General features: G+C 50.4%; 1 protein-coding gene across 1 annotated transcript in view; it reads right to left on the bottom strand.

Moving 5' to 3' along the window:
* The window catches only part of Med12l (mediator complex subunit 12L), a 291,510-nt gene extending 265,396 nt beyond the window's left edge, over window positions 1-26,114 (bottom strand). Inside the window, exons 1-2 of the mRNA XM_045131454.1 lie at window positions 26,036-26,114; window positions 24,981-25,219 (exon numbers count right to left, since the gene is read on the bottom strand). Of these exons, the coding sequence (XP_044987389.1) occupies window positions 24,981-25,079 (99 nt within the window). The 5' untranslated portion in view covers window positions 25,080-25,219; window positions 26,036-26,114. The remainder of the gene's footprint in view (window positions 1-24,980; window positions 25,220-26,035) is intronic.
* Window positions 26,115-26,525: the final 411 nt, after the last annotated feature.

Raw genomic sequence — 26,525 nt, 5'->3', positions numbered from 1 at the left:
GTCCCCAGTCTCAAACCAGCTTTTTGAAAAGCTAAAGCAAATTACATCTTCCATATTTTTAAAGAAGATGCCAATCAACTAAGCAGAAACACACTAACAAAACTGTCTGCAATCGCAGCAGCTAAACAGCAGGGGCTGGGGACTGGGAGCTACAGAGATGGCTCCGTGGCTAAAGGCTCTCACTCACAAAACCTGCTGGCCTGGGTTCAATTCCGCAGCACCCAAGGGAAACTCGAAAGGCATTGGTTTGCAGCAGCAAGGGACTCTGGCACACCTCTCTCTCGATTTCTGCCCCCCACCCCACACACACTTTCAAAATAAACAATTTTTAAAAAGAACATAAAAAGCAGAGTCCAAATGGGACCAGACAGGGAGTATGAGAAAACTGAGTATGTGTCTGTGTTTGATTTACCACTAGACTACTGTGAGAAACACTAATGTTTGTTTGTTTCTCTGCAGCCGGGCTCTGACTTAGGAAAGAGGCAATGCCGGCGTCCAGGGTCAGCGAGCTGCACACAGCATGCTGCGCCTTCTGCCTAGAAGCACCGTGGCTCGGGCGCCTGCTCTGTCTCGACTGCTAACAGCCTGAGACCACGCTGCTGGAAAAGGAGCTAAAACCCAAGATCTTCACGACGCAGCTTTCCACACTGGTGGCAGATTTCCTAAATCCTCTGAGGAGAATGGACACTGGCGGCAAAAGTTGGAGCAGTAAGTGAAGAGGATTCAAATTCCAGAGTGTTGGCCACTACTGACGACAATTCTCAAGCTCCAGGAATGCGCCATCAAGCACGCTGGAAAGCAGAGCCACCGCACCCGTCGGAGGGCGTCGGCAGACCCAAGCCAGAGGAAGGGGTAGGGCACGGGCACGGGCACTCAATGCTTTCGGCGGTTTTAAGAGACTCAGACAAAAGACACGTGTGACACGAATTCAAACAAGCTTTTATGATGTTGCTCTGTAAGCTTTGCCAAGTCTAATTAGGTAAAATCGGGGAAGAAAGTCCAACATTCGGACAGCATGCTTCGAAAACCCCAAGTCAGAATTTGCAAGGGCCACAAGACCACGCTTATATAAGCCTTGGCCTTCTAAAGTCGTGTCTAGATAGAATAACCACGGCCACAAGGACGCAGAGACGAGAGGCGTGCGCAGCCATCCCTGCGGCCCACGGTCACACTGCACTGCACTGCTCCATGTTATAATACGGGGAACCCCAACAGGTGTGATCCCGAAGTAGAACAAACATGGAGAAGGAGGGTCAGAATGAGGGCCCGTGCAGGCAGCATGGGAGGAGACTGTAACCCCAGCCCTTGGGAAGCAAAAACAGGAGGGTCATGAGTCCGAGGCCAAGCTAGGTACGTTACCGAGACCTTATACCAAGTGAGTAAGCGAACGAGTGAATGAATGAATGAATAGATAAAGTGCAAGGCTTGAAGCAATCATAGGGAGAAAACCAAACAGAAATAGGAAAGAAAGCCGCGAGAACGGCCCGTGTTGATATGAAGGCCAGTGAGTACATTTTCTCTACACTTTTATTGTCTGTGCTGGTAGGAAAGCCAGACATTTGGCTCTTTGGACAGACTGCAGATTCATTCATCCATCTCATGCATGTACCTTGAGCTTGACAGAATGATCTTATTTTTTGGATCCCTTTCAAAGCAATCTGGTAATTTCAACAAAAGATTTCATCAGGAAAGTGAACACATTGTGATGCTAGTTTGGAAACTGATTAAGCTCTTTCCCACTCAGGGAACAAAATAAAAAAGCTCATTTGAGCACAATTTCCATTGACTATTCCCAAAGACAGATGATAAATGACCCAAACACGTGCACCAGCATAGGTATGCACACGCCCAGTCCGAACCTCCTCTGCCCTCACCATCCAACACAGAGCATGGCACAAACTCCCAACTATCTCAAGACTGTCATCTGTCAACTGTCAACCATCAAACACAACGACTATTCAAAGGACTGGAGAGAAATATTCCCCAGGAATGATGCTGGGAGAGAAGAAAACTATCCCCTAACTGCTAGCTAGGAAGGTGGACTCAGATCTTACCCTAAACACATTTTTTAAATATTTTATTTATTTATTTATTTATTTGAGAGAGAGAGAGAAAATGGGGGGGGGGAAGAGGCAGATTGAGAAAGAGAAAGGGTATGCCAGGGCCTCTAACCACTGCAAATGAACTCCACACGCACGTGCCATCTTGTGCCTCTGGCTTACGTGGGTACTGGAGAATCGAACCTAGATCCTTAGGCTTCTCAGGCAAGCACCTTAACTACTGAGCCATCTATCCAACCATAAAGAAATTTTTTATTCTTTGTGTGTGTGTGTGGTTTTTAAGATAGGGTCCTGCTCTAGCTCAGGCCGGCCTGGAATTCACTATGTAGTCTCAGGGTGGCCTTTGAACTCACAGCAGTCCTTTACCTCAGATTAAAGGTGTGCACCACACACCTGGCTCTAAACAAAATTTTTAAAAACAGTTTTATTGTTATTTTTCCTAGCTTGTCCACTGCTTCAAAAGAGCATTCTCTCAGATCCTCAACACTGTCCACAGACCCCAGTTTGAAAGAGCTAACTTCCACAATAGTATGGTATGATACCCATGCCCCATGATAACCCACATCACAGGTAGATGTGATGATTATTAGGCAATGCATACGGTTCACAGGTATGCCTGACCTGGGAGAGAAAGAACATTCTGCCACTCTCATGCTTCATCAAGCATCTGAACACCTCTCACACTGATCCCTTCTCTGAAGAATTCTGGTCACCCCTGACACTGTTACAGCAGACTCCAGCCACTACTTGTCACCCAGCCACCCAGCCTGCCTCCTGGCCCTGCTGAATCTTCCTGAAATACTGTTTCATTTTCTGCGTTGCTTTACCCAAAAGTTTCAGATGGCTTTCCACATGTCTTCCCTCTGAAGACTGAGAGAAACATCCCGCAGAATTCACTACAGACCCTGAATAACATCACAGGCCTTTTTTCCACCTAAATTTGGCTTCAAACCAAAACACAATTTCCAACAACTGACAATTCAAAGCCTCAAATGATCAAGATCCCCATTCCTGTCTGGCTCAGAGCTCTCATGTAGGACTGGGACCAAGTGCCACACCTCTGTAGCTCACTGCTTTGTTTAAAGGAGATAGAAATAACTCAAAGGGCTGAGGTTACACAGGATGAAATGTGAGAGCTTCGCACAGCGCCCTGTCAATGACATCTTCTGTTATGCTAGCCATTTTCTATTTTTATATTAGAACTTTCATTTAATCTACTTGACGATTGTATGCCACCCCGCACACATGGTCTTTTCAACCTGTATGCCTTCCATCATACCATTTCCCCTCCACAGTATTATCATGACAGTTTTATGCATTTCAAAACCATTATTTCAGGCCTCCCCTTCATTCAGTCAACAGGTAAATATAATGCATCACTGTGCTAAAACCCGGGGAATCCCAATAAGCAAATGGCGAGTGTTGTAAGTGCCCCAAGCAAAGTACTGCTGGCCTGTAGATCCAAGGAGGGCTTAACCCCATCTGGGCACATATATACATATGCATGTGTGTATACAAAATCTTAAGTAAATTGAAATTAGAGTCTAAAAACCCACTGGAAGCTGTAAAGAAAATAGAAAACAATGCTAACCCACCCATGGTGACAACTGCATTCAATGACGAACAAGACTCCAGTTCAAACACAGGGACAGGGCTGGAGGGATGGCTGAGCAGTTAAGGTGTTTGCCTGCAAAGCCAAAGGACCCAGGTTCAATTCCCCAGGACCCACATTAGCCAGATGCACAAGGTAGCGCACACATCTGGAGTTCATCTGCAGTGGCTGGAAGCCCTGGTATGCCCATTCTCACTCTTGCGCACGCGCGCTCTCCCTCTCTCTCCCTCTCTCTCTCTCTCTCTCTCTCTCTCTCTCTCTCTCTCTGATTCAATAATAAATAAATAAATAAATAAACACAGAGATGAACAAGCTGGATCAAAAAGAAAAGCCTAGGCTGGGGAGATGGTTTCGTGCTTAGGAGCACCTGACACTTAAACACGAACAGGCCCGAGTCTACCAGGTTCAGCTCCTCAGAGTCCAGCCTAGACTCCGCAAGAGGGCTGGACTCTGCTACAAGGTATTATCTCCACCCAAGCTCCACCACTACCTCTAGCATCACGGCCACATTTCACCAAAGCCACATATGAAAATCAGCTCCTGGCATCCACCAACATCACACTGCCATTAATATTTCCTGCATCCTAACCACACCTGCAACCTGTCGATCACTAACTACGGGGACCTGTGTTGAGACCAAAAGAGGTGAGCTCAGCATGAAATGGTGAGAGCTGCCTTCGCAGCTATACCTACTGCAGTTTTTAAAATATTTATTTTTAAATCTTAACAATAGTGATTCCTCTTTCATATTCATGCCCATTCTCTTAGAGCCAAGCAACTTGGACGTGGTGGAAACGAGTCTCTTAAGAAACTGAGGATGAAAGGCGAGCCAAAGTACAGTGGACACGTGCTGTGCTGGGGTCTGAATCTGAAGTGCCGTCTGCAGGCTCAGGCTGTGAATGCTGACTCCCTAGCGTGGGATGCTATTTCAAAGGCTGTAGAGCCTTCAGGAGGTGGGGCCTGGCTGCAGGAGGGAGGTCCGAAGGAGCGAGCCTCTAAAGGTTCTGCTGGACCCTGGTTCTGGCCCATTTTCTCTGCCGCCACCATGGGAACAGTTCTTTCCTGTCACCCTGCTCTATGAGGGACTGAAACCATGAGCCAAAATAGCAAACCTTCCGTCCCTCGTGCCTTCCATTATTTTAGTCACTGCAATAGAAAACTAACGAATCTGGGCATCCATATAAGAGCTGATGCAGGACAGAAAGACAGGAAATTAAGAGTCCGTGAGACGGGGGCAAGGCTCTCTTCCCCCCGAGTCTAAAGCCTCCAAACCGTAGTATAAGCAACACAAGGTGCTGTGAAGGCCGCCTGCATAGAGATGACACTCCTTCCCTACAGGGACGTTCCAGATGGAAATGCTGCATCAGCAGTGGGCCATGCTTAACACCTAGGCACATACGGCCCAACTCCATTCCCAAGTAGGAACCCACGATCTTCGGGCAATCACACAAACAAAACTATAATGTTTGCTTGCCGTGAAAATGCAGCTTAGTTCCCTCTGGTGGTTCCAATATCAAATGCCCCCACCTTCTTGTATTCTTGAAAACCTGGTCCCCACCGGGTGGTAACTTGGGAGGTAGGGCATTGCTGGAGGAGGTGTGTTACTGGGGGCACATGCTGAGGTTTATGAGGCCAGCTCCAAGCCCAATACTCAAACTACTTCCACCCAGGAAAGTGACAAGGTGGGAGCCAGCTTCCAGCTCCCGTCACTCCTTCCCCACTACCGTGAAGCTTCCCACGTAGACTGAGCTGCAAGAAACCCTTTCCTCCCACGAGCTGCTCTGGTCTGAGGGTCTGTCGCAGTGGCAGAAGGCAATGGCTACTCTCCCTTCCGTCAGCTCTGTGCTGTTGTTCCACCAGTCCTCCTCCCTGACACAGCTCAGGAGCCACCTCAGCTGTTTCCCGATGCCTGGGGGCGGTGAGGGGGGGGGAGTTCCCTGGATATCCTTTGAAAAAAAGTGACTTCAGAAGCCACCAAAATTGTACATATGGCTATTACCACAAGCGTCGCTCTCTTGAGAAGCCCACAGCCATGCTTGGGTGTGTACTCTCCTTTCCCTAAGTGCCTCATGTTCTGTTAATCTCCAAGCTTTTTCGGTTAAAACAGTTCACAAACTCCAAACCTGCTTCACGCTGACTCATCCTGAAATTCTCACCTGCTGCAAGGTCAAACACTCCTGCCTCATCCGAGGTCTCTCAGAACTCCTTCCCAGGGCACTGTGGGTAACAGGGAGTATAATGCCATCTCCAGCTCCCAGGGCCACACACGGAAGCAAACCCAAATGCCCCCAAGGGGGTAAGAGCTCTGAAATGAACAATGTTCCCAGCTAACCTGACCTGGAACCCTGGCTTCCTGCCTCTTCTGGAAAATCCACTTCACACACCCATTTAAAAAAATATTAAAACATATGTGTGACACAGTCAGGACACAATCTGGCACACACTGAGTATCTTCCAAACAGCATCAGCCTAGGGAGATGCTCAGAGGGTAATAGTGCTGCCCACAAGCGTGACGACCTGAGTCCACTTCCCAGCGCCCATGTAAGATGGGCATGGTCATGCATGAATGTAACCCTAGTCCTCAGGGAGAGGACGAGCAGGAAAATCTGGGGCTCACCAGTCAGCCAGTTTGAGAAGGGCAGCTCCAGGCTCAGCAAGAGAGGCTGTCTCAGGGAAGCAAAGCAAAAGACAAAGGACAGCCCCGCTCTGCCCGGGCCTCCACGCGGGTGAGCACAGGCAGGGCATGCCCTATACACACAAGCCAAAGCCTTAAAAGTTAAAGACACTATCATCACCAGGATGATAACACGGGAATTGGGGTTCAATGCACTGATGCCTGGATTCTTGTCTTATGAATTTGATGAATGAGATTCAGAGACCAGAGGATAAAGTTCAGAAAGATTTTAATATAACGTGCGGCTTTAGGAAGGGGAGATTTATGAAAAGGGGAGGTTGGGCTGGAGAGACGGCTTAGCAGTTAGATTTGACTCCCCAGGACCCACGTTAGCCAGATGTACAATGTGGCGCATGCGTCTGAAGTTTGTTTGCAGTGGCTAGAGGCCCTGGTGCGCCCATTCTCTCTCTCTCTCTCCCTCTCATAAATACATAAAATATATTTTTTAAAGTTTTTTTTAAAGACAAGGGGAGTTTAAGGGAAGGAAGGCATTGCTCTCACCCAGAGATACAAAAGGGGGTTTGAGAAGCCTCTACCAACACTCAGGTGGGTTTTCTGTGTGAGCCCTGGATGGTCGGCTGCTCTAGTCAGTCCAGTCCTGACATCAGTCGTGTGTCAGGTCAGGACCAGAAAAGAGAAATCTTCTCCAAAGTCTTAATTCTCCAAGACGGACCTTCTCTGAAGGGGATCTCTGCCCCCAAAGGAAAGACCAGGCCCCTCCTATATTTTTGACTTGTAGTAAAGGGTTCTAGATTTTCCCTACAGAGCCAAGGACAATTCCCACATTTGGACAAGGAGAAAGCTATTCACTGTGGGGTCCTGTCACCAGTAAGCTGCCTCAATAATTATGACCTCTATATGACATTAATATGACGATAATATCGATAATTATGATAGCATGCAGACTAGCCATGCCCAGGACTGAGAGCTTTGAAACTCTCCAAAGGAGTGGGTGGACATGGCCACCAGGGATGGGTACTGATAACCTCCCTCATCCCGCCTACAAGTGGTCTAGGGAGGCAGTAGCTCCTCCCCATTCCGAAGCAGAGCTTTTGATTCCAATTACACTTAAATACGGTATATTAGCATTTATCCCACTCATCTAAATAATTGTATCCTATTAATTCATATTCAAATCCCATTCAAATGCCTGTCACCCGCTGACACCAGACACCTGGTTGTTGTGGCTCTCAGAAAAATTCCAGGAAAATGCAGAAGAAAAATACTTGAACTTTTAGATTTGCATATGCATAAGGTATGATTTGCATATGTAAAATATAGAAAGGGGCCTTGAAAGTCTGATAGTTTATCCTGCCTTGAATCATATTTGAGGCAGCCTTGAGTACCCCGTGGCTACAGTTAGACACAGGCACAGACCGCTCTTCCAGTAGTCTTCCTAGCTGTTGTAACTTCTTCCATTAGACCATATTTTCATGGAGCCCTTAACACAGATGTGATCTGAAGGCAAAGAAAACTCCAGGTCAGGGTCTTGTTCAGAGGAAGTGAACTGTCCAGGTAACTGACTTACACGTGCCCTGTAACAGGACGCTCTGTATCCCTCCTTCCACCCCATCCTTAACTGGAGCACACCCCAGTGGGAAGTCATGCCCAGGAGGACAAGGCCATTTTTGCTGTTGGTGATAACGATGTTCTTAGGTCAGCTGCTCACAGTCAGAGAGACACATCCTGTAACTCTAAGTCTAGGAAACAAATTTCCCCAAGTCAGACTAAGCAGCACCAGTGTGAAGAGCCGACCTGCATTCGTGCCTCTCAGCCCTCCCACCCCTTTCACTTCACTCTCCACTTGCCACTCCCACCTCTGCCACCCTGCTCAGCGAATCTTCCAGCAAAGCCCCCAAAGGGGACAGTCATTGGTTCCCTTATACACACACATATATGATTTTTTATTTTTATTTATTTAAAACAACAGACAGACAGAGAGAGAGAATGGGCACAACAGGGCCTCCAGCTACTGCAAACAAACCCCAGATGCATGCGCCACCTTGTGCATCTGACTTACCTGAGTCCTAGAGAATTGATCCTTGAACCGGGGTCCTTAAGCTTCACGGGCAAGCGCTTAACCACTAAACCATCTCTCCAGCCCTATTTTATGTTGTTTATGTGTGTGGTGTGCATGCATGCACACCTATGTGTATGGGCATGCATGTGTGCATTGCCAGAGGTTTACATCGGGTGTCTTCCTCTATGACATTCCACCAAATTTTCTTGAGACAGGGTCTCCCACTGAACCTGAGTTAAACTAGACAAGCCGGCCAGCATGCCCTGGAGGTTCTCTTGCCTCCACCTCCCCAGCGCTGGGACTAAAGTTGTCTGCCAATCACACGCTATCAAGGAGAGATTTCAAAGGTCTAAGGATAGTACAAGCAGCTGACCAACTCTGCATGGGCAAGTTTAGGATGAAGGCCTTCGAAAAGGACTGGCTCCTGCCAGCTAGGAGTCTCAAGCAGGTCTGAATAGTCAGTCTAATTCAGCCAGGAAGTGCTAATTTAAATTCATGTCAGGTCACTACAAAGCCAGCTCAAAGATGTGTCACTCTAGGGTTGTCAAAAAATAGCATCCACCACCCCAGCCCAGCAGGATCACGAAGTCTGAACGTTTTCCACAACCCTCTCTTCCTTCATTTACTTTGGCCAATTGTCACCAACTGTCACTTCTCCACGCCTACTAAGGCTCCTTGTACTTCGAGCTCTAGTTACTGGAGCTCCCTCCCTCACAGCCTGCGGCCTCCTGGGCCTTACCCTGTCCCTGTGTCGGGTTTATGAAGCATGAACTAGTGGGATAAATCGAAGAGAATCACGTGTACTCAGCATCTTCCCCCCTCAGCCAACGTGCCAGGACCCCCACCCACACAGCCCCTCAGAGTGTCATCTGTGGGGTCCTCCTCTCCCTTCCCCTTTAGTACCCTGCAGTGAAACCTCCCAGTATCCAGTTGGTCCCTGTTCTGAACTCATGCAGCACTTTCTATTCTATATAGAATATATATATAGAGAGAGAGAGAATGGCGACCGCACAGGCTCGGAAGTCCAGCTGCATCATCGTGTTGTACAATGATGCTGGCCAGCTTGAGCGCACCTTGGTGTCTCTGTGAACAGGAGAGAACAGAACTCACCTCCAAGGCCTAGAGCCTGGCATAAAGCCAACACAGAACGAGCAGCCCAATAATGCCAGCTGTTATGATGTAACTGACACTTTTTATACTACTAAATGTACATCTTAGTTCAAAACATTAAGATAAGTAAAATGAATGCATTTGTCATGTAGGGGCTTGGAGAGATGGCTCAGCAATTAAAGGTGACTGTTTGCAAAGCCTCACAGCCCTGGGTTCAATTCCCCAGGACTCACATAAAGGCACAAAGTGGCACATGCATCTGGAGTTCCTTTGCAATGGCAAGAGGCTGTGGTGTACCCACTCACTCCCTCCCCCCGATTAAGTGACATAAATAAGAACCATTGTAAGGGCTGGGGAGGTGGCTCAGAAGTTGAATGGGCTTGCCTGCAAGGCCTGCTTATTCAATTTCCCAGCAGCCATATAAAACCATACACAGAGTGGCGCACACGTCTGGAGTCGCCCATGCAAACTCACAGAGTATGCACATGCACATGCACACACAAACTTACCAACTTTTGAATAAATTAATTAAGTAGTTTTACATGGGTCAGGAGCCGAAACTGAACTTGTAGAAAGTAGTGCTACTCCAGATGCAGGAGGGTTCCATGGCAGGCCCTCAATGACCAAAGTGCCAAGTCTGAGGGGGTGGGAACATCAGTGGCCATGAGACTATGCCACCACATGCAGGCAGCATTCCACTTCTCTAGTAACTCGTTTTTATCATATATTTAGAGTTATATCAGCTGCAACAGACTGAAAATTAATTTTAAAATAAAACCTGGTCCTTCGCCGTGGTTATTTTGGAAAGCGTCATTCTCTCAAGGCTTTGGACAGCAGGCATCTGTTTCTTTCCCACACCCCACATCGCCTCACACAGTGGGTGGCACACAGCACCCATGCTCTCAACCCCGCTTTGGGTATCTAGTGACCTCCAAGCAGCTGTCCATGTGAGCACTAGACGTGTTAAGTGCCATTGGGTTCATAAAGAATCCTGGAAACCGGGAGCTGACATTTAATCTAAAAGTGACCACAGAGTAAAGACGGACCCCACAAAATATTCTCCGTTGTGATCTACTACTGTGGATCGCACTGCATGCAGGCTCTGGTAAAAATAAGCCAACCAAACTTGAGCAGGGTCAATATCCACTTTCCTGCTAGGCTTGAGAAGATAAATAATGTGGCACTTGCCTCGGATGTGGTTCTGATAAGGCTCTCCATACCTTAAAGTAAGCCAGCATCTTTTAAAAAATATCCCAACACTTCAGACAAAGACTTTATAAGTCCTTCACTCCTGCCAATGCCAGGCATGGTCCTAATCTCAACAACCTCATCTGATTAACCCATGAATGAAATGACGGGAAAGAAAGCGGTAAATCCCATCAAGTTGTCATTGACAAGACAGTGTTTGCATAGCAGCGCTGGGAACCCCTGCACGACGGCTGAGCTACTCTGGCTGAGAAACAGCTTGGCACATTTGAACTGCCTCGGAAAATGCCCGTAGGAAGCTCGAGGTAAGGAAGAGTCTCAGAAGAGCCTCCCTGGCTCTCACGAAGGCTCAAAGCCACCACTCCCCTGGGACGCTCAATCCTGCCACACAAGCCTTCCTCAGGATGGCATGCCTCTTCCCTCGGGTAGTTCTCACCTCTTCCTATCTCTCAGCCATCCTAAAGTGCACACTCACATTCCAGCTTACAGATTCAACGTATTCTTTTTCTAATTTTATTTATTTATTTATTTATGAGAGAAAAAGTAGGGGTGATCCAGGGCCTCCAGCCACTGCAAACAAACCCCAGACGCATGTGCCACCTTGTGCATCGGGCTTATGTGGGACACAGGGAACTGAACCTGCATCCTTGGGCTTCGCAGGCTAGTGCCTAAACTGCTGAGCCATCTCTCCAGCCCTCAACATATTCTTGCTTCAGTGAAAGATAAGCTATTCCTCCCAACATGTTGTCAAATTCCTGCTTCTGACAGCAACTGTCGTGGTACAACCTGTAACCCAGCCTCCAGAAGCTGAGGCAGGAAAGTCACTAATTCCTGGGAACATCTAAACAACAAAACAAAAAGATCCCAGTTAGGTGTGGTGGTGCACACCTGTGATTCCAGTGCTCAGGAGGTGGAGACGTGGAATCAGGAGGACCAGGATCCCAAGGCCACACGGGGAGTCAAAAGGAAAATGCCAGTCTTAAAATAAACAAATCAATTCCCACCATGCTCAGGCTTTCCACTAGGAAACACCCACCTCCATTCTAAAAACGTAAGAGCACACTGGCCCCTCACTTGTTCCCACTAGGACCTTTCAGTGACTTTGGTGACATGCTACCTCTGCAGCCAAAGTCATCAACAGCAGAAACCATGCCTTCCCAGGACTCGCATTTGCTGGTCATGTCTGCTCCCCAGGTGCCCAGTCCAGCCAACACTTACTAGCAATCCTACCACATGCCAGACCTCCCTGGGCCTTCTGGTACCAGTGCAGGGGTGATGGGAACAGACCCTCTTCAATGGGCTGCACAGGACAGAACAAATGCACAAGTCACACCCCCACTGCTGAACATTGAGCAGTGAGCCACCACGTTGCCGTAACCAGACGGCAGAACCACACGTGCAAAAGCCCGGGAGCCAAAACTGCTCAGCAGACGTAGGAAAAACTGTGAGTCTTGCCTGTTAACTATCCCTCTGGACCATTTATCCACGCAGGGTCCGGAAATCCAGCCCTGGAAAACTCCACTTCTCGGGGTCAGTGGGCTACTACCTTTGTGCCCACTCTAGAAGGGTATTCACAGCTATGACCCCAACCCCTATGGATATGCCACCAAAGGCCAGGTTTGTGGTTTACTGTAATACACGTTTCAACTTTAATTCAAACTCCAGACGCTTTTCAAGGTGGAGACCTTCAGCAATAGACTCTCCCTTGTCACCTTTCCATACCCTCAGAAGAAAATCAACTCTCTGTTTCCCTGGGGCACGTCAGTTTGGAGGTAACCATCCATCTATCCACCCAACAGACGAGGCCAGTGGTTTTCCACGTAACTAGACCTCGGCATTCTCAAGTGTCTCGGCTCCTTCTCTGGCCTGATTCTCTTTCTTCTTCAACTGAAACAACGTACCACAGCAGAATGAACGCACGACCAGTTAGGAAAATGTGGACATTAAAGAGATTTGTAATAACCTTTGGGTTTGAGTAGTTGTTTCTCGGGCTGAGGACACATGGGTCAGTCATGTCTAGCATATATGAGGCTCTGAATCTGACCCCCGACACCCCCAAAATTTAAACGGTCTTATTAGTTTTAAGTGAGTCAACAAGGCTGAAGAGATGGCTTAGCAGTTAAAGCATTTGCCTGCTAAGCCAAAGGACCCAGGTTTGATGTCCAAGTACCACGTAAGCCAGATGCACAAGGTGGCGCATGCGTCTGGAGTTCTTTGGAGAGGCTGGAGACCCTGGTGTGACCATTCTCTTTCTCCCTCTGCCTCCTTCTCTCTCTCACAAATAAATAAATTTCCAAATGTTCTGTTATAAATTATTAGACAGGAAGTACTGAGAAATATAACCTACGTAAATAAAAGCTGAACTATCTAAGTGGCCTCAAATCTAGTGACCAGTACCCTCCTACGGGACGCCCAAGGCAGAAGCAGCACCAAGAAGAAGCCATGCTAAGATAGGGCAAAGCAGAGTCACGTGGCTCAGGCAACCCAGAGACTAAAAGGAGCGAGGAGAACTCACCCCTACAGCCTTCCCAAGGGGCTGGAGAGACGGCTCAGTGTGGAAGGCCTCGCCTTGCAAAGTCTGCTGGCTCAGGTTCCATTCCCCAGCCCCCACATAAAGCGGATGCAAAAAGTGGCACACGTGTCTGGTGCCAAGAGACCCCAGCACACCCCCACACACAGACACACACATATGCAAATAACTATATTTTCAGTGGCCAGGCATGGTGGCTCACCCCAACAATTCCAGCATTTCAGTGGCTGAGGCAGGATAACCATCAGTTCAGGCCAGCCTGGGGCAACAGAGAGCTATAGGTCAGCCTGGGCTACAGTGAGACCCTCCCTCAAAAAATAAATTAAATTTTAAAAAAACTCAAAAGGGGCTGGGAAGATGGTTCAGCAATTGAAGCCACTATTTGCAAACCCTTCTATCCTGGGTTTAATTCTCTAGCACCCACATAAAGCCAGACACAAAAGTGATGCCTGTGTCTGGAGTTCTTTTGCAGAGGCAAGAGACCCTAGCACACCCATACACACACATATGCAAATAATTTTTTTTAAATAACCTTTAAGGGCTCTCTAGTGCCTCTCTTTCAAACTCTGGCCTTCAGAAATGTGAGGGGATAAATCTCTGTTGTCTTAAGCCACACACTTTGTGGTAATTTTCTAGAACAGGGACAAGGAACCAACAGTTCACCCAGGCCCTGAATTCCAGCGACTACTAGTAGCTTAACCTTCAGCCTCTCAGAGGCACTGTGGCTTCTGTCACCTAAACCCATTCCTTCTACTCTTAAGTGCTATGTCTGTGCCTCTATCACAATGTGCAAATGCCCCAGCAAGGTCCCCAAGACTGCTCCACACCACTCACTCCCCGACACTCCACCCCGCCCGTGCCCTAGCCCGTGGCCCTCGTTCCTCCTGCCCTGCAGGCCCGAGCAGGTTTGAATGCCCTTCACCACCCTCAGCCCCATACACTCCTCCACACTCCAAGTCCCACATTCACATTCCTATCAGGTCCTGCCACACGGTGGTCACTCCCTCTGTTCCCACCGCACTCGGGAGATTCTTCTCGAAGAATACCTGACACCTTGCATTCCTCACTTACAGATCTACTGCTCCCTCTAGCCTACATTTCTCCACTTCAGAGCCGGGTAAAGCCGGAAGTGAGGACCGAGGCTGTCTGGTGACCTGAAGTGTGTTATTAGCACTCCTGACTTCTACACATCAGATGCCACTAACACACACACATGGCCATGACAGTCCACAGTACCCTATACACTGCCAATGCCCCAAAAGGAGAAAAGAAGAAAAGGTTCTCTCACTGAAACTACTATAGTAGATGGAAAGCTCTGGAAGGCTGGATCTAATGCTCCAAAACGTTTTTTGTCATTACAGTCATTCATAAAAGAATATTTTAAGTCCTAGGCATGAGCCAGGGATACAGCAGGAAGTAGATTTGAGTCCGGTCCTCATGCAGCCACAGCTGGCAAAGACCTGCCGAGCGCTGGGTAGTTCTGGCTGGCTGACGATGGCTTTGGCTTGTGTGTGGACAGTAGGGTTTCCATCAGAACATGGAAATCAAGCCAGGGGCTAAATTCTCTTCTCGGGCCACAGCACCGTACAATAAAGAGAACCCATTACAACAAAAGGCCACACTGCAGCTCCTGGAACTGCACAACAGCCACAGCTTGTGTGAGCGGGTCTCTCTGGGGAGCTACTCGTAAGTAAAGGGGAGCTACCAACCAAAACAATGCGGGGAAGCACTGGTCTGCAGCAAACACAAGGTCAAAAAGTGTCCAGGCCAGAGCTATCCCCAGAGGTCAAATAGAGCTGGAAAACTTTCCCCCAAAAATACAAGGACACTTGTATTGAGCCGTCACTGAGCACTTGGCAGGTCTTTGCCAGCTATGGCTGTGTGGGGACAGAAAAATCTAATTCCTGCTATCTCCCTGGCTCATACCTAGGCCTTAGCACATTTTTATGACTAAATGTAATGATTAAAAAAAATTCTAGAAGCATCAGGTCCAGGGCCTCAGAGCTTTCAATCTACTAAGTGCCCTAGTTTCAGGCAGGGTACTTTTTCTACCTTTTCCTTGAGATACTGGCAACATACGTCAATACTGGAGATTGTCATGGCCATGCAGATGCGCTACATGTGTGTGTGCACACGTGCACATGCGTGTTCGTGGCACCTCATGGGCAGAAGTCAGCAGTGCTGCTGTCATGAGCAGCGTGGCAAGGCAGGGCACCAGAAGAGCTGGCGACGGGGCCTCAGAAGCCAAGTGACCCTTCCTGCGAGGACGGCATGAGGGCCTTTACCAAAGGAGGACCGAGTACAGATGTAAAAAGAAACGACCCGGATCCACTGTGACCAGTCACTTATCTGGAGCTGAATTTCCTTTCGTACTGAGTAAGAAAGTCAGAACGATCAGCCTCTAGAAGTGCACAGGCTGGGTGTGGTGGTGCATGCCCGTGCAAATTGCTGGAGAGGCAGAGGCAGGAGGATTAGGAGTTCAAGGACAGCCGAGGCTCCACATTTCAGAACACTGGGGAGATGCTCCAGCGTTAAGACACTCACTTGTAAAGAGTGCATGGCTTCTTCCCCCAAGTGGTGTGGACTCACAGAACTCCCCTCTCCAAGGAAAACAGGGTTCTCCCCATTTCCCACCTGTTCTGCCAAAACCAGCAATCAAGCAGCCCGCACCAGTTACTCAGAACAGGCCCTGGCTGGAAGTTACCACCCAGTGGACAAGATGCAGGTGTTGGATCTCTTGTCTATACCCCTCACTGAGCCATGAGTAACAGAGTCATCTGGGAAACCAGACTTTGAAAACACAAAGGTGCCTCGTGCTATGATTCTCTGAGAGTGACGAGTCCTAAATGCAAAGCGTCATAACATTCAAATGCTTCTGACCACAAGGGACTGGCACCCGGCTCCAACCATGGCATAAACAGACTATCTGATTTCTGGGTATCTAACAAGCGCAGGAAAAGGTGCTCCTGATATCAGCTCGGCAGCTTAAGAACGCAGAAAGGCTTCTCACCATGACCCTCTTGTGTGGGATTTTCAGCCTGAAGCTGGCTACCTCGTGGCTACAAAATGGATGCACCTGCTCCAGCTGGCACAACCTTGGATTACCTTTCCAAAGACAGGAAACAATAGAGGTTTCAGGGTCTATACTTTCATTAGAGGAAATAATCTCTTGAAGTCTCGTAGTGGGTTTTCATTGCACCCTTTTACCTGGACTTAAGTCATGTTCAGTTCTTTTTTCTGAGGGGAACTCGTGATGGAACTCAGACCCTCATACTTATAAGGCAAGCAATCTACCCACTGAATTATCTCCCCAGGCTGGGTCTGGCCTTTTATTTTCAACTGGGGATCAGTAAAGGAAAAGCAGGATGAGAAAGCAGTAGCCACCATGTACAACCATAGCCAGCAATAAATGTGGATGGTAAAGTGAAACCAGTTCTTATTTGTTTTATAAAAGAGGAGGGGCGGGCGTGGTGGCACATGCCTTTAATCCCAGCACTTGGGAGACAGAGGCAGAAGGATTGCTGTGAGCTGAAGGCTACTCTGAGACTACACAGTGAATTCTGGGTCAGCCTGAGCTAGAGCAAAAACCTGCCTCAAGGGTTGGGGAAATGGCTTAATGGTTAAGGTGCTTGCCTGTGAAGCCTAAGGACAACAGTTCAATTCCCCAGGGCCCACATAAGCCAGACGTACAAGGGGCACATGCATATGGAATTCATTTGCAGTGGCTAGAGGTCCTAGTGTGTCCATTCTCTCTTTCTCTTTGCCTCTTTCCCTCTCTCTCAGATAAATAAAAAATACATTTTTAAAAAACCTACCTCAAAAAAAGGGGGGAGCTGGAGAGATACCTTAGCGGTTAAGGCGTTTGCCTGCAAGGCCCAAGGACCCATGCTCAAGTCCCCAGGACCCACATAAAGCCAGATGCACCAGGTGGCACATGCACCTGGAGTTTGTTTGCACTGTCTAGAGGCCTATTCTCTACCTGTCTCTGTCTCTTTCTCTCTCTCTCTCTCAGATAAATAAATAAAATATTTTTTTTAAAAAAACTGAAAGTGGAAACCCTCATGTGGCAAATTTCCCTGGAGTAAGCACTGTACTCCACTCCAGAGGCCTTTAACCCGACACCAACCAGCTCGCAAAATTCCTCGAATTTTCACAAGCAGCTGGTATGAACTGCTCAAATTAGAGCTCACATTTGAAAGTTTGTAGCCCTCCCTCCTATTTAAAACCCTTATGTGACGGAGCCATCACACAGTGCAAAGGCAGCTGGACTCAACAGCCCTGAGTGAGCCCAGCCCTGCTCTGCCTGCTTGCCGGGAAGCCGCGCAGGCAGGAAGCACGGGTGCCAATGGCACCAGAGGCCCGCGCTGCCAGCCCTCTCCCAGCCGCTGAGACTCGCCCAGGCGAGAGTTCGTGGAAGGTTCCATTTTATTCAAACATGGCTGGGAAGGAGGTGAGAATGCCTTGTTTATTCACCTCCATCTCAACTTCAGGGGTGGTCAGGGAGCCTCACAGGACACAATGGAGATGCAGTGATACAGGAGAGCTCTGTGCCAGCCAGAGCTGTCCAGCCTGTGACTTCTCTAGAGCAAAGGACCATCTTGAGCCACACATTCCAGACAGAAGGCATGGGTGAGACCGGGCTGGGTCTGGTCACCCAGGGTGTGCCTCCTCCCTCACCTCCGAGAGAGAGCCCCACCATGATTCACCTGTGGCCAATTAACTAAAAGCAGAATGATTTCCCTGCAGCACAGGAAGACTAAGGAGGAGCCAAGGACAAAAAAAAGTGGGGGTAGGGAACAAGGAAAGTTCCTAAGAAACCCTCAGGCCTATCTGAGCCCTTGCTGAGGTCACCCAGCTCCGCCCCTGATTGGACAAATGCTGCTCTCGGGAGACTGTCTGGAAGACTTCCCTTATATTCTGCAGTAACAAGAAAGGCGCTAACCAGATGCCAACCCTCAGTCTTGCTCCCCCAAGCCTCCAAAACTGTGAAAATACATTTCTTTTCATTAAAAATTAGGAAAAGAAAATAGCATCATAGTTTAAGTTAGCCAATCTCTAGTGTTCTGTTTTCCCGCCATCCCACTAGCAAATGGACTACAGCACCCAGTTAACAATCCCCCCATGTGACGCAGGCTTTTAAGTGGAAACCATGCTACTTTATTGACTCACCGACATTTCTCTTTATTGTGTAAATTTTCTAAGACATCAAGGAACTGAGACAAGTTCACTTTTCACCATCACCAGGCTTTAGACATTACCTAGAGGCCCCTGAGCAGGCAGGCAGCTGCTTCCCGCTCGCTCCCAGGGGAACGGGGCTCCGTGCCTCTCACTCCCTGGCCCCAGGAGGTTCCTCCAAGCTCCCCAATCCCCCCTCCCTGGCTGCTACCCCCTCTGCCATCCCCCACTCGAACCCAGAGCCTGGGCAGGGTCAGTGGGCCCCAGCCCCAGGAGCAGGGTCTTCCTGTCCAAGCTCCACAGACTCCCCGCCCAGTTCCACTGTGCGTCGCCGGCCGGTGACGGTGACACACGTGCGGGTGACATGGCCTCAGCTCTCTGAGCCGGCCAACACGGTCGGGCCCCTCGCAGACCCCACTTGACGGCCCTGCAGCTTCCTAAGAGACCACACTTCATCTCGAGTCTCCCTCCCCGGGGACAGAGCCAACGGGCTGAAGGACGGGTGGCTGCACCCCACCCTGGCAGCCTGCTCAGGCCTCAGGCCCCAGGCAGGCGAGTCCCACCGCTTCGTGGCTCACAGCTAAGCCCTGCTCTCCTATGCTCAGCTTAGCCCCGAGCCGTGGGTATTTCAAGAGCCAGGCATGCGGTTCTCTGCTGCAAACCTTCACAACTGTCCGGGAAGCAGGCTGCTGCAATTACCTGCCTTCTCATGGCTGGGACAAAACAGCCAAGCAAAGGCAGCTTCTGGGAGAAAAGGGCTGATTTCAGGCTGACAGGTTCAAGGAGACACTTCACTGTGACGGGGACTGCATGGCGTGAGCAACAAGCTGTCACATGTATGTGGCTGGAAGCAGCCTGAGTGAGCTAGCTGGCTTATAAAGCTCGGGGTCTGTCCCCGGTGACATGTTTCCTCCAGCCAGGCTGCGACTCCCAAAGGCCCCATCAGCTGGGGTCGAGTGTGGATGTAATCACAAGCACACACGGCTATGTGGGACACTTTACATTCAAACCACCAAGAGCCCACCCTGGGAAGCAGGGCTATTAGAACAGATGCAGAGGGAGAAAGCAGCTGAAACCTTATTTGTTACGTTTACCACCAAAAGGTACCAACACTTCCAATAAACATGCTGAAATTCGCGAACATGCTGAGCACTGGGCGGCAGTGAGCAGGCGTGGAGGTCACAGTGGTCTACAAGTCTCTCGGTTAGAAGTTCTCAAACCTGGTGTGCTTAGAAAGAGTACTTAAATTGCAAATTCCTTGGCTTGCTTGCCCATTCATTCTGACTCACCTTTGGGCGGGGGTGGGACACTGTGCCTGCAATTCTAGAAGTATCAACCCTAAAAAATCACAACCACAACCAAAGGCTTTCCTTCGCTCCCTGTTTTAGTTTTTGCAACACTTCTTTCCTCTTTTTTTTCTTTTTCTTTTTCTTTTTCTTTTTCTTTTTCTTTTTCTTTCTTGTTTTGTTGGTGGTGGTGCTGCTGGGCATTGAACCCAATTCCTTGGGCATGCAAGTCAAGAGCTGTCTCCCTTCCCCACTTAGCAACACTCCACAGGCAGCCAGGTGAAGAAAGATTCAGAGCCAAGGCTTCCTACCCTGGGTCTAGCCTAAGAGACACTCCCTGATGGCATAAGTCAAACACTTGGATGTCATCCTTCCCTGGGCCGTGGGATTCGAGAGGTCTGCAGCAGGGCACTGCCGCCAGCCACCCACTGGACCCAGGGGACCACGGGTCTGATTTTGAGTTCAAGACAGAGGCACAGACTGAGTTCAAGACTTTACTGTAACAAGTGAAAACGAGCCAGGGAGAGAGAGGAAGAGGGGGAAGGAGAAAGGGTGAAAGAGGTGGGAGCCGTCACGGGGGGGGGGGAGAAACAAGAAGGCCCGAGAGAGAGAGGCAGCTGGGTGGGTTAGAGAGAGGGCTGTGGGAAGACGAAGAAGGGAAGGCCCGGTGATAGAAAGGCCTTGGGCGGTGTGCTAAGGTGGGGCTGCAGAGGAGGTGGCATCCCTCTCTCAGCCCACAGGCACAGGTGCAGCCAGTTACCACAGCAGGAGGGGCTCCAGAACCCCAGACCTACCCTGCGTATGGTCAGGTGGGAGGAGGGAGAGAGCTCTGGGATCCCACACACAAGTGAGAAGCTTTCTAGAACCAAGTCTCCTGGGCCTTCTCTATCCCCGATTCCCCCCTCCAAAAACACTGTTGGTTTTGTTATTGCTTTCTGGTGCTGGAGACCCAAACCCAGACCCTTGTTCACAAGGTGCTTAGTGAGCACCACTGGGCCACACTACCTCAGACCAGCGCTGTTTGCACAAGCCCACCAGGTGAGGCAACTGTGCTCAGCAGCCCGCATTACTGCCCGACACTCCGAGTTACACACCACCAGGCCATCTTTCCCAAGCCGTGCTGGCATCTCCCTGGGCCCCACTGGCAGTTCCTGATGCCTAAAATCCTCACTATCACCGCCCCAATACATTTTTGTTGTTGTTGTTGTTTTTCAAGGTAGGGTCTCCCTCTAGCCCAGGCTGACCTGAAATTCACTCTGTAGTCTCAGGCTGGCCTCAAACTCACGGCGATCCTCCGACCTCTGCCTCCTGAGTGCTGGGATTAAAGGTGTGCGCCACCATGCACAACCCCAGTGCATTTTTCCTTCTACTTTCATTTCCTGAATATGTTTACTATTCAAATCCTACTTCCTTCCTCTAGAGTTTAATCTCACTTTCAGCCTTGGAGCCTCCAAGGATGATAAACTGCTACTTTCATCATTTCCCTAGACTTTCCCAATACTGATGTTACCATGTTTCCTATTTCATTCATTCACCCCGCTTTCATTCATGCATTCCGACAAATACCTGAGGCCCTCCCCATCCCAGCACCTGATCCCCGACAGGTACTTGAGTGATCTGTAACAGACCTCATCCGGGCTCTCAAGAAGCCATCCTACAAGCAGCGGGCAGCCAGATGCAAATAAATACGTAATTTTCAGTGATGCACATGTCTCAAAGCCCACAGGAGATGGCTGGGCTGGGGCCTGGCAGGAATTCGTGACAGGAAATATTTGGGTGCTGAATCCATGCCAGAGTCTATTCTAAGTTCTTCACACGTATTAGCCATGGAATCTCCCGGCAACCCTGCGGAGAAGTAGTATTCCCATCCCGGCTCACCAGGACAACAATCTGGAGTGCAGGAGGAGGGGCCAGGGGTCAGCACAAGGGCCCCAGCGCCCACCTTGACTACCACAGGCTGAGTTGGGGGGGGGGTGACGCTGAGGGCAGGGTGCGGAGACAGGCGAGGGTCCAGCAGACAGAACCACGTAGACAAGAATGCCAGGATGGGGGACGAACGTCAGCCTGCAGCCAGGAGCGAAGCTGGGCAGGTTGGTGGAACTGAGAAGCACCACACTCCATTGGAAGCAGACCAGACAAGGGGCTGCTGTATGGATGAGCTGGAGAGGAGGAGGAGGAAGAGGAGGGCAAATTAAGAATGAATGCCATTTTTCTGAATCCCTGTTTTAAAGGTTGAAAGGCAATCTTTGCAGAGTGCAATAAAACCCTATGGAAAAGTGGTGCACAGCAAGGACTTGAATGAATATGGTCAGTTCATCAAGCAGGTTAAAGGCCCTGACTCTATCTACGGTCCTCAATGAAGAATTCCCCCGCACACACACACACATCGCCAGGAGCCCGTTTCCACCTCACTATTACCACTGGCTGACAATAAAAATAACATATAAGTGGCAAGGATAGCATGTCCCAAAAGGAGGGTTTCTCTCATACAAATGTGTGTGTTGGGGGGAAGGAGACTTCACAAACTTGGACAAATATTTTCCTAAAGATAGATAACTAGTGTAAACTTATGAATCAGAAGTTACACAACTTTCCCAAGTAAAAAGATGCTAAACCAAACTTCAAGCTCATAACTATCCAACTTGGCAGCCTGACTCCTCCTTCAAGGGGGCACTTCCTAGCTGAGGGCTGTGGCTCAGGCCCGTAAGCCTAGCACCCTGGAGGGTGAGGCAGGAGGGTGTCAAACTCAAGGGAAGCCTGGACTTCAGAATGAGACCCCTGTCTCTAAAATTGTTTAAATCAGCATTTCCTCTCCTGTGATGAACTGCAATATAACTGTAGAAGCAGAGATCAACTTTTTTTTTTTAATTGAGAACTTCACTGTATGAACATATTGCATAACGATCACATTCCCGCCTGGTTTTACTCTTACATTTCCTGATGCACACATCTTTAAAGCATTAATAATTGTGGTTTAACTTGAATATGTATAATCATATGTTTTGTTCTTATGTAATAGTAAATTATATATACAATTTGATAAATTTTTACATATGTACATGCATACAGAGCACAATAAACTCAACACTTCATGTGTATCACGGCTAAGGAAGCCAAAAAAAAATTTTTCATTGAAGTAAATGTCAAGAAAACTTTAGAGTGAAATTCAAGTTATACATAGATTGGGTCAAAATTTTGAGGGAGAATGTAAGAAACTGAAGCTTGGGAATTTGCTCACCACCCATTCAAGAACAGCCAAGCATCCATTCTATACTGTAGCCAAATGTGCCTACAGCCACATAGAACTTTCTGGTCAAGAGAGAGAAAGTGCCTGGGAATAGCTGTAGAACAGCCTAGCTCGAGCCGTCCTTAACGCAGGACGGATTTTCACGTAAGCTCTGCACTCTGACTCGGTTTTGCTTGCTGCACTCTCACTGCCATGAGTCAAGCATTGAAAGGGCCTCCAAGGTCTCTTCCTCCAGTTTCAAAATCCCAGAAAAAACGAGCCCTGAAATCCAAAACTGTTGTTTCAAGAATCACAGAGTTCCCAATCCTGAAATGAATGTCATTTCTGACAAAAATAATTACTCAAAAAGTACACGTTAAGAAAGTTTAAAGTACACATGCTATTCCAAGTCACATCCCATAACTGGGGAGCTGCTATCGATTCTGCCCCTCTCCACAAAGATGTGACAAGGCATTAATTTTAAAAATCATCCGAATGAAGGTGGCTCTCCCCACTAAAACTCTTCTCAGAGTTTCCTGCAGGTGATATTTCAGTTAACTTTCTTTACATGTGATCATTAGTATTCCTCTCTATTCACCTCACTCCTTACCCAGGTTAAGGACATGGGTGGGGAAGAAATCTGCAAGCTGTCACCAAACTCTGGTCCCTCGGGCCTCTGTGGGGAACCAACCACCTGTAACCCCTCAGCCAGCTTCCTTATGAACTGCTCAGATAGTCACATGTAATGCGCTACAGTCTTGCAGAGGAAATTATTGTTTCCCAGACACTCATTAGCCAAACAGTAGGCAAACCTGGTATTCACCCTAACTGATAAAATGGGTTCATCTACAGAAGGAAACTGAGGTGTTGGGATGGGGGTGGAGTTCAGGGGCAGAGCTCTTGCCTGCTGTTCAGTCCTTAGTGCCCCCAGAGGAAAAGACAAAGTCTTAAGGACACCTTATTTACTGTGAAATCTGGGGCTGGGGAACTAAGAACTTTTTAATAAATAATAATAATAACTTTTTAATAAAGGGTTTTTGGATTCACAGAAAGTTCTGTTATGTGGACACTCAGTGTTTAACAAAAGAAAATGAAGGATGGGTGAGCTGTTCCCCAAGGGCAGTACAGCTGGAGAAGTGATTAAAAAAAAAAAAAAAACAGAGGCAGGTCCCTGGGCAAATTGTATAGCCTAGGGTGATCACGCCTACAGTCCCGGTTGTTACATAATTACTTCTTGTTTCCTGAACTAGCATACACCGCTTACCCTAACCCCTCATGCTAGGGCGCTTGGTGCAAGAGCTAAGGTCTCTCCAGTTAATTTTATTCAGAGAGGTCCTGAAGTAATAATGCTGGAAGCTCTGCTATTCTTGTCCAAGGCAACCTGCCTGTTTTGCCTATTACAGAGCAGCCACCAGCCAGAGCCGCCTCCCTCAAGGGACAAAAACCAGTGTTGCTTTTCAACACTGACCTGAAAGGGGGGGGGGGGGCTCACAGGTCCAGGCAGAGGGCCAAATACAGTATCACCTCCATAAACACGACTTCCATTCCAAACTAGAGAATTTGAAAAAAGGTCCCTCTCCCCTCTGTCCCCGTTCAGGTGGAGCAAAACGTCCAGACCACGGTGTCCGAGGTACCGCATCCCAACATTTCTCAGAAAGTTTACGAGGATTGACCGAAGCGTCGTGGAGGAAAAAAGAAAGAAAGAAAAGAAAAAGAAAAAACGAGGAGAAGGCAGAAAGGTAGGAAAGCCAGCGGGAGGAGGCAGGCGAGGAAGACGCGAGCGAACCTCCCAGCGGCAGCGGCGCAGTGCAAGGCCCGAGAACCGGGAAGAGAGCCGGCGCCCCGCAGAGCGAGCGCCCCTGCGGAGCGCGGGGATGACAGCCGCCGGGTGTCGGTGTCCCGGGGTCCCCCGGCGCCCCCAGCCCGGCCCCGGCCTCCGATCCCCCTCCCCGACCCTTCCCCCGCAGCGCGGCGCAGCGCAGCGCCGGGAATGCCCGCTGGGCCAACTTGGCCCGGGGTCAGCGCTGCAGCGCGCGGGCGGCCCCGGCATCGCCGGCGGAGGCCGCGGGCGGGGGTCTTACCTCCTTCTGCTTGGGGTCCTGCGGGTAGACATCGGGCGGCCCGAGCCGAGGGCGCTTCAGCGGTCTCTGCTCATAGCTGAGAAGCCCGAAGGCGGCCATGATCTCTCATGTTAACCGGCGAAATGAATGAGAGTTGGAAGCTGGAGCAGCCGCCTCTGAGCGCCAGGGAGCAGCACTTTGCAGGCAGACTCCCTCTCTCCCTCCTCGCTCGCTCGCTCGCTCGCCGGCTCGCCGAGGCGCTGCGGGCGGGGATAAAGCAGGTTGGGTACCGCCGCGGCCCGGCACGCACGCACGCACTGCTGGATGGAGGCTCCCCGCTGCGCGCGGGCCCGGGACGCACGGCTCGTGTGATGTTGCTGGTGATGATGGTGGTGGTGACGGCGGGGCTGGAGGTCGGCCAGGGTCCACCGCGGCGCCTGCCTCCCGTCCCCCGCCCCCCCTCCACAGCCCCGTCCCCAGGGGGAGGAGCAGCTGATGGGAACGTGTGACTTTTTTCTCCAATGAACCCAAACCCACCCCGACTGGGCACTGCTGGAGGGGGCTGGGGGAGGGGCAAAAACTTTTCTTGGCGCCCAGGCGGGTGGCTCAAGTGCTCCTGCAAGGCCAGGCAGGTCCAGCCCTCCTCTTCCTCCTCCTCCTCCCGCCCGGGGAAGCGACTCGCCCACGCCTGGCTTCCCTCGCCCACCGCTACGCGCGCCCCGCGGACCCCGCCACCTGGACGCAGACCCGCGCGTGCGGACGGAGCACGCACGGAGGCCTGCGGAAGCGGGGCGACCAGGATGCGGATCGCGCCTCCCCGAAGCCCTAAGGCTCCCGTGGCGCATCCGCCGCTCGGGTCCCCGCGGCGGCTCCGGGCAGGCGCCGAGTTCAGCTGCTGGCGGCCGGTGGCCACCGCGGCTGGAGGGGGGCAGAGTGGCTTGGGGGCCGGTTTAACCCTTTGCTGCCCCTCGGGGTCTGGGTGAGGCGGGATGGCCGAGGAACCCCGTCGGCTCGCGGGCATCGAGGGACGGAGGGAGGGCGTCTCCGATCCGCCTTCCCCACCCCCAACAGTTTACCTGTTGGTGCCCACCCCGAGCTAGCGGCCGGGGGCTGGCGGCCAAGGGGGCCCGGTGGCAGTCGCAGCCCCCATCGTCTGGGGCTGGGGAGGGATAGAAGAAGTGGGTTTGACTCGTAGAGGTCTGTCCGTCCTGTCTCCGCCGGGGAGCCGGCGCGCCGCGAAGTTTGGCCCGGCCGATGGGGAGGGGCGCCCGGTTCCCACCCCCCCCTCGGCCCGGGAGTCGGCGGCGCGGCGGCCGCACTGAGCATGCCCAGCTCGGCGGCCGGACCGCGGAGGAGTTGGCTGCGGGCGGGCGGGCGGGCGAGCCGGGCGCTCCGATCCGCCTCTCCGGGTTTTCGCGGCCCCCGCGCGCGCCCGAGCCCGAGCCCGAGCCGGCGCTGGGGTCAAGCTGGGCGCGGAGCCCGGCCGCCCCTCGGGGACCCCCTCCCCGGGACCCCTCCGCGGCCGCGTCGGCGGAGCTGGCCGTCCCCGTGGCCTGGCGCCAAGCC

This window comes from Jaculus jaculus, chromosome 12, assembly GCF_020740685.1.
Source record: "Jaculus jaculus isolate mJacJac1 chromosome 12, mJacJac1.mat.Y.cur, whole genome shotgun sequence".
Lineage (NCBI taxonomy): Eukaryota > Metazoa > Chordata > Mammalia > Rodentia > Dipodidae > Jaculus > Jaculus jaculus.
This window is presented reverse-complemented; position numbering and strand designations above follow the sequence as displayed.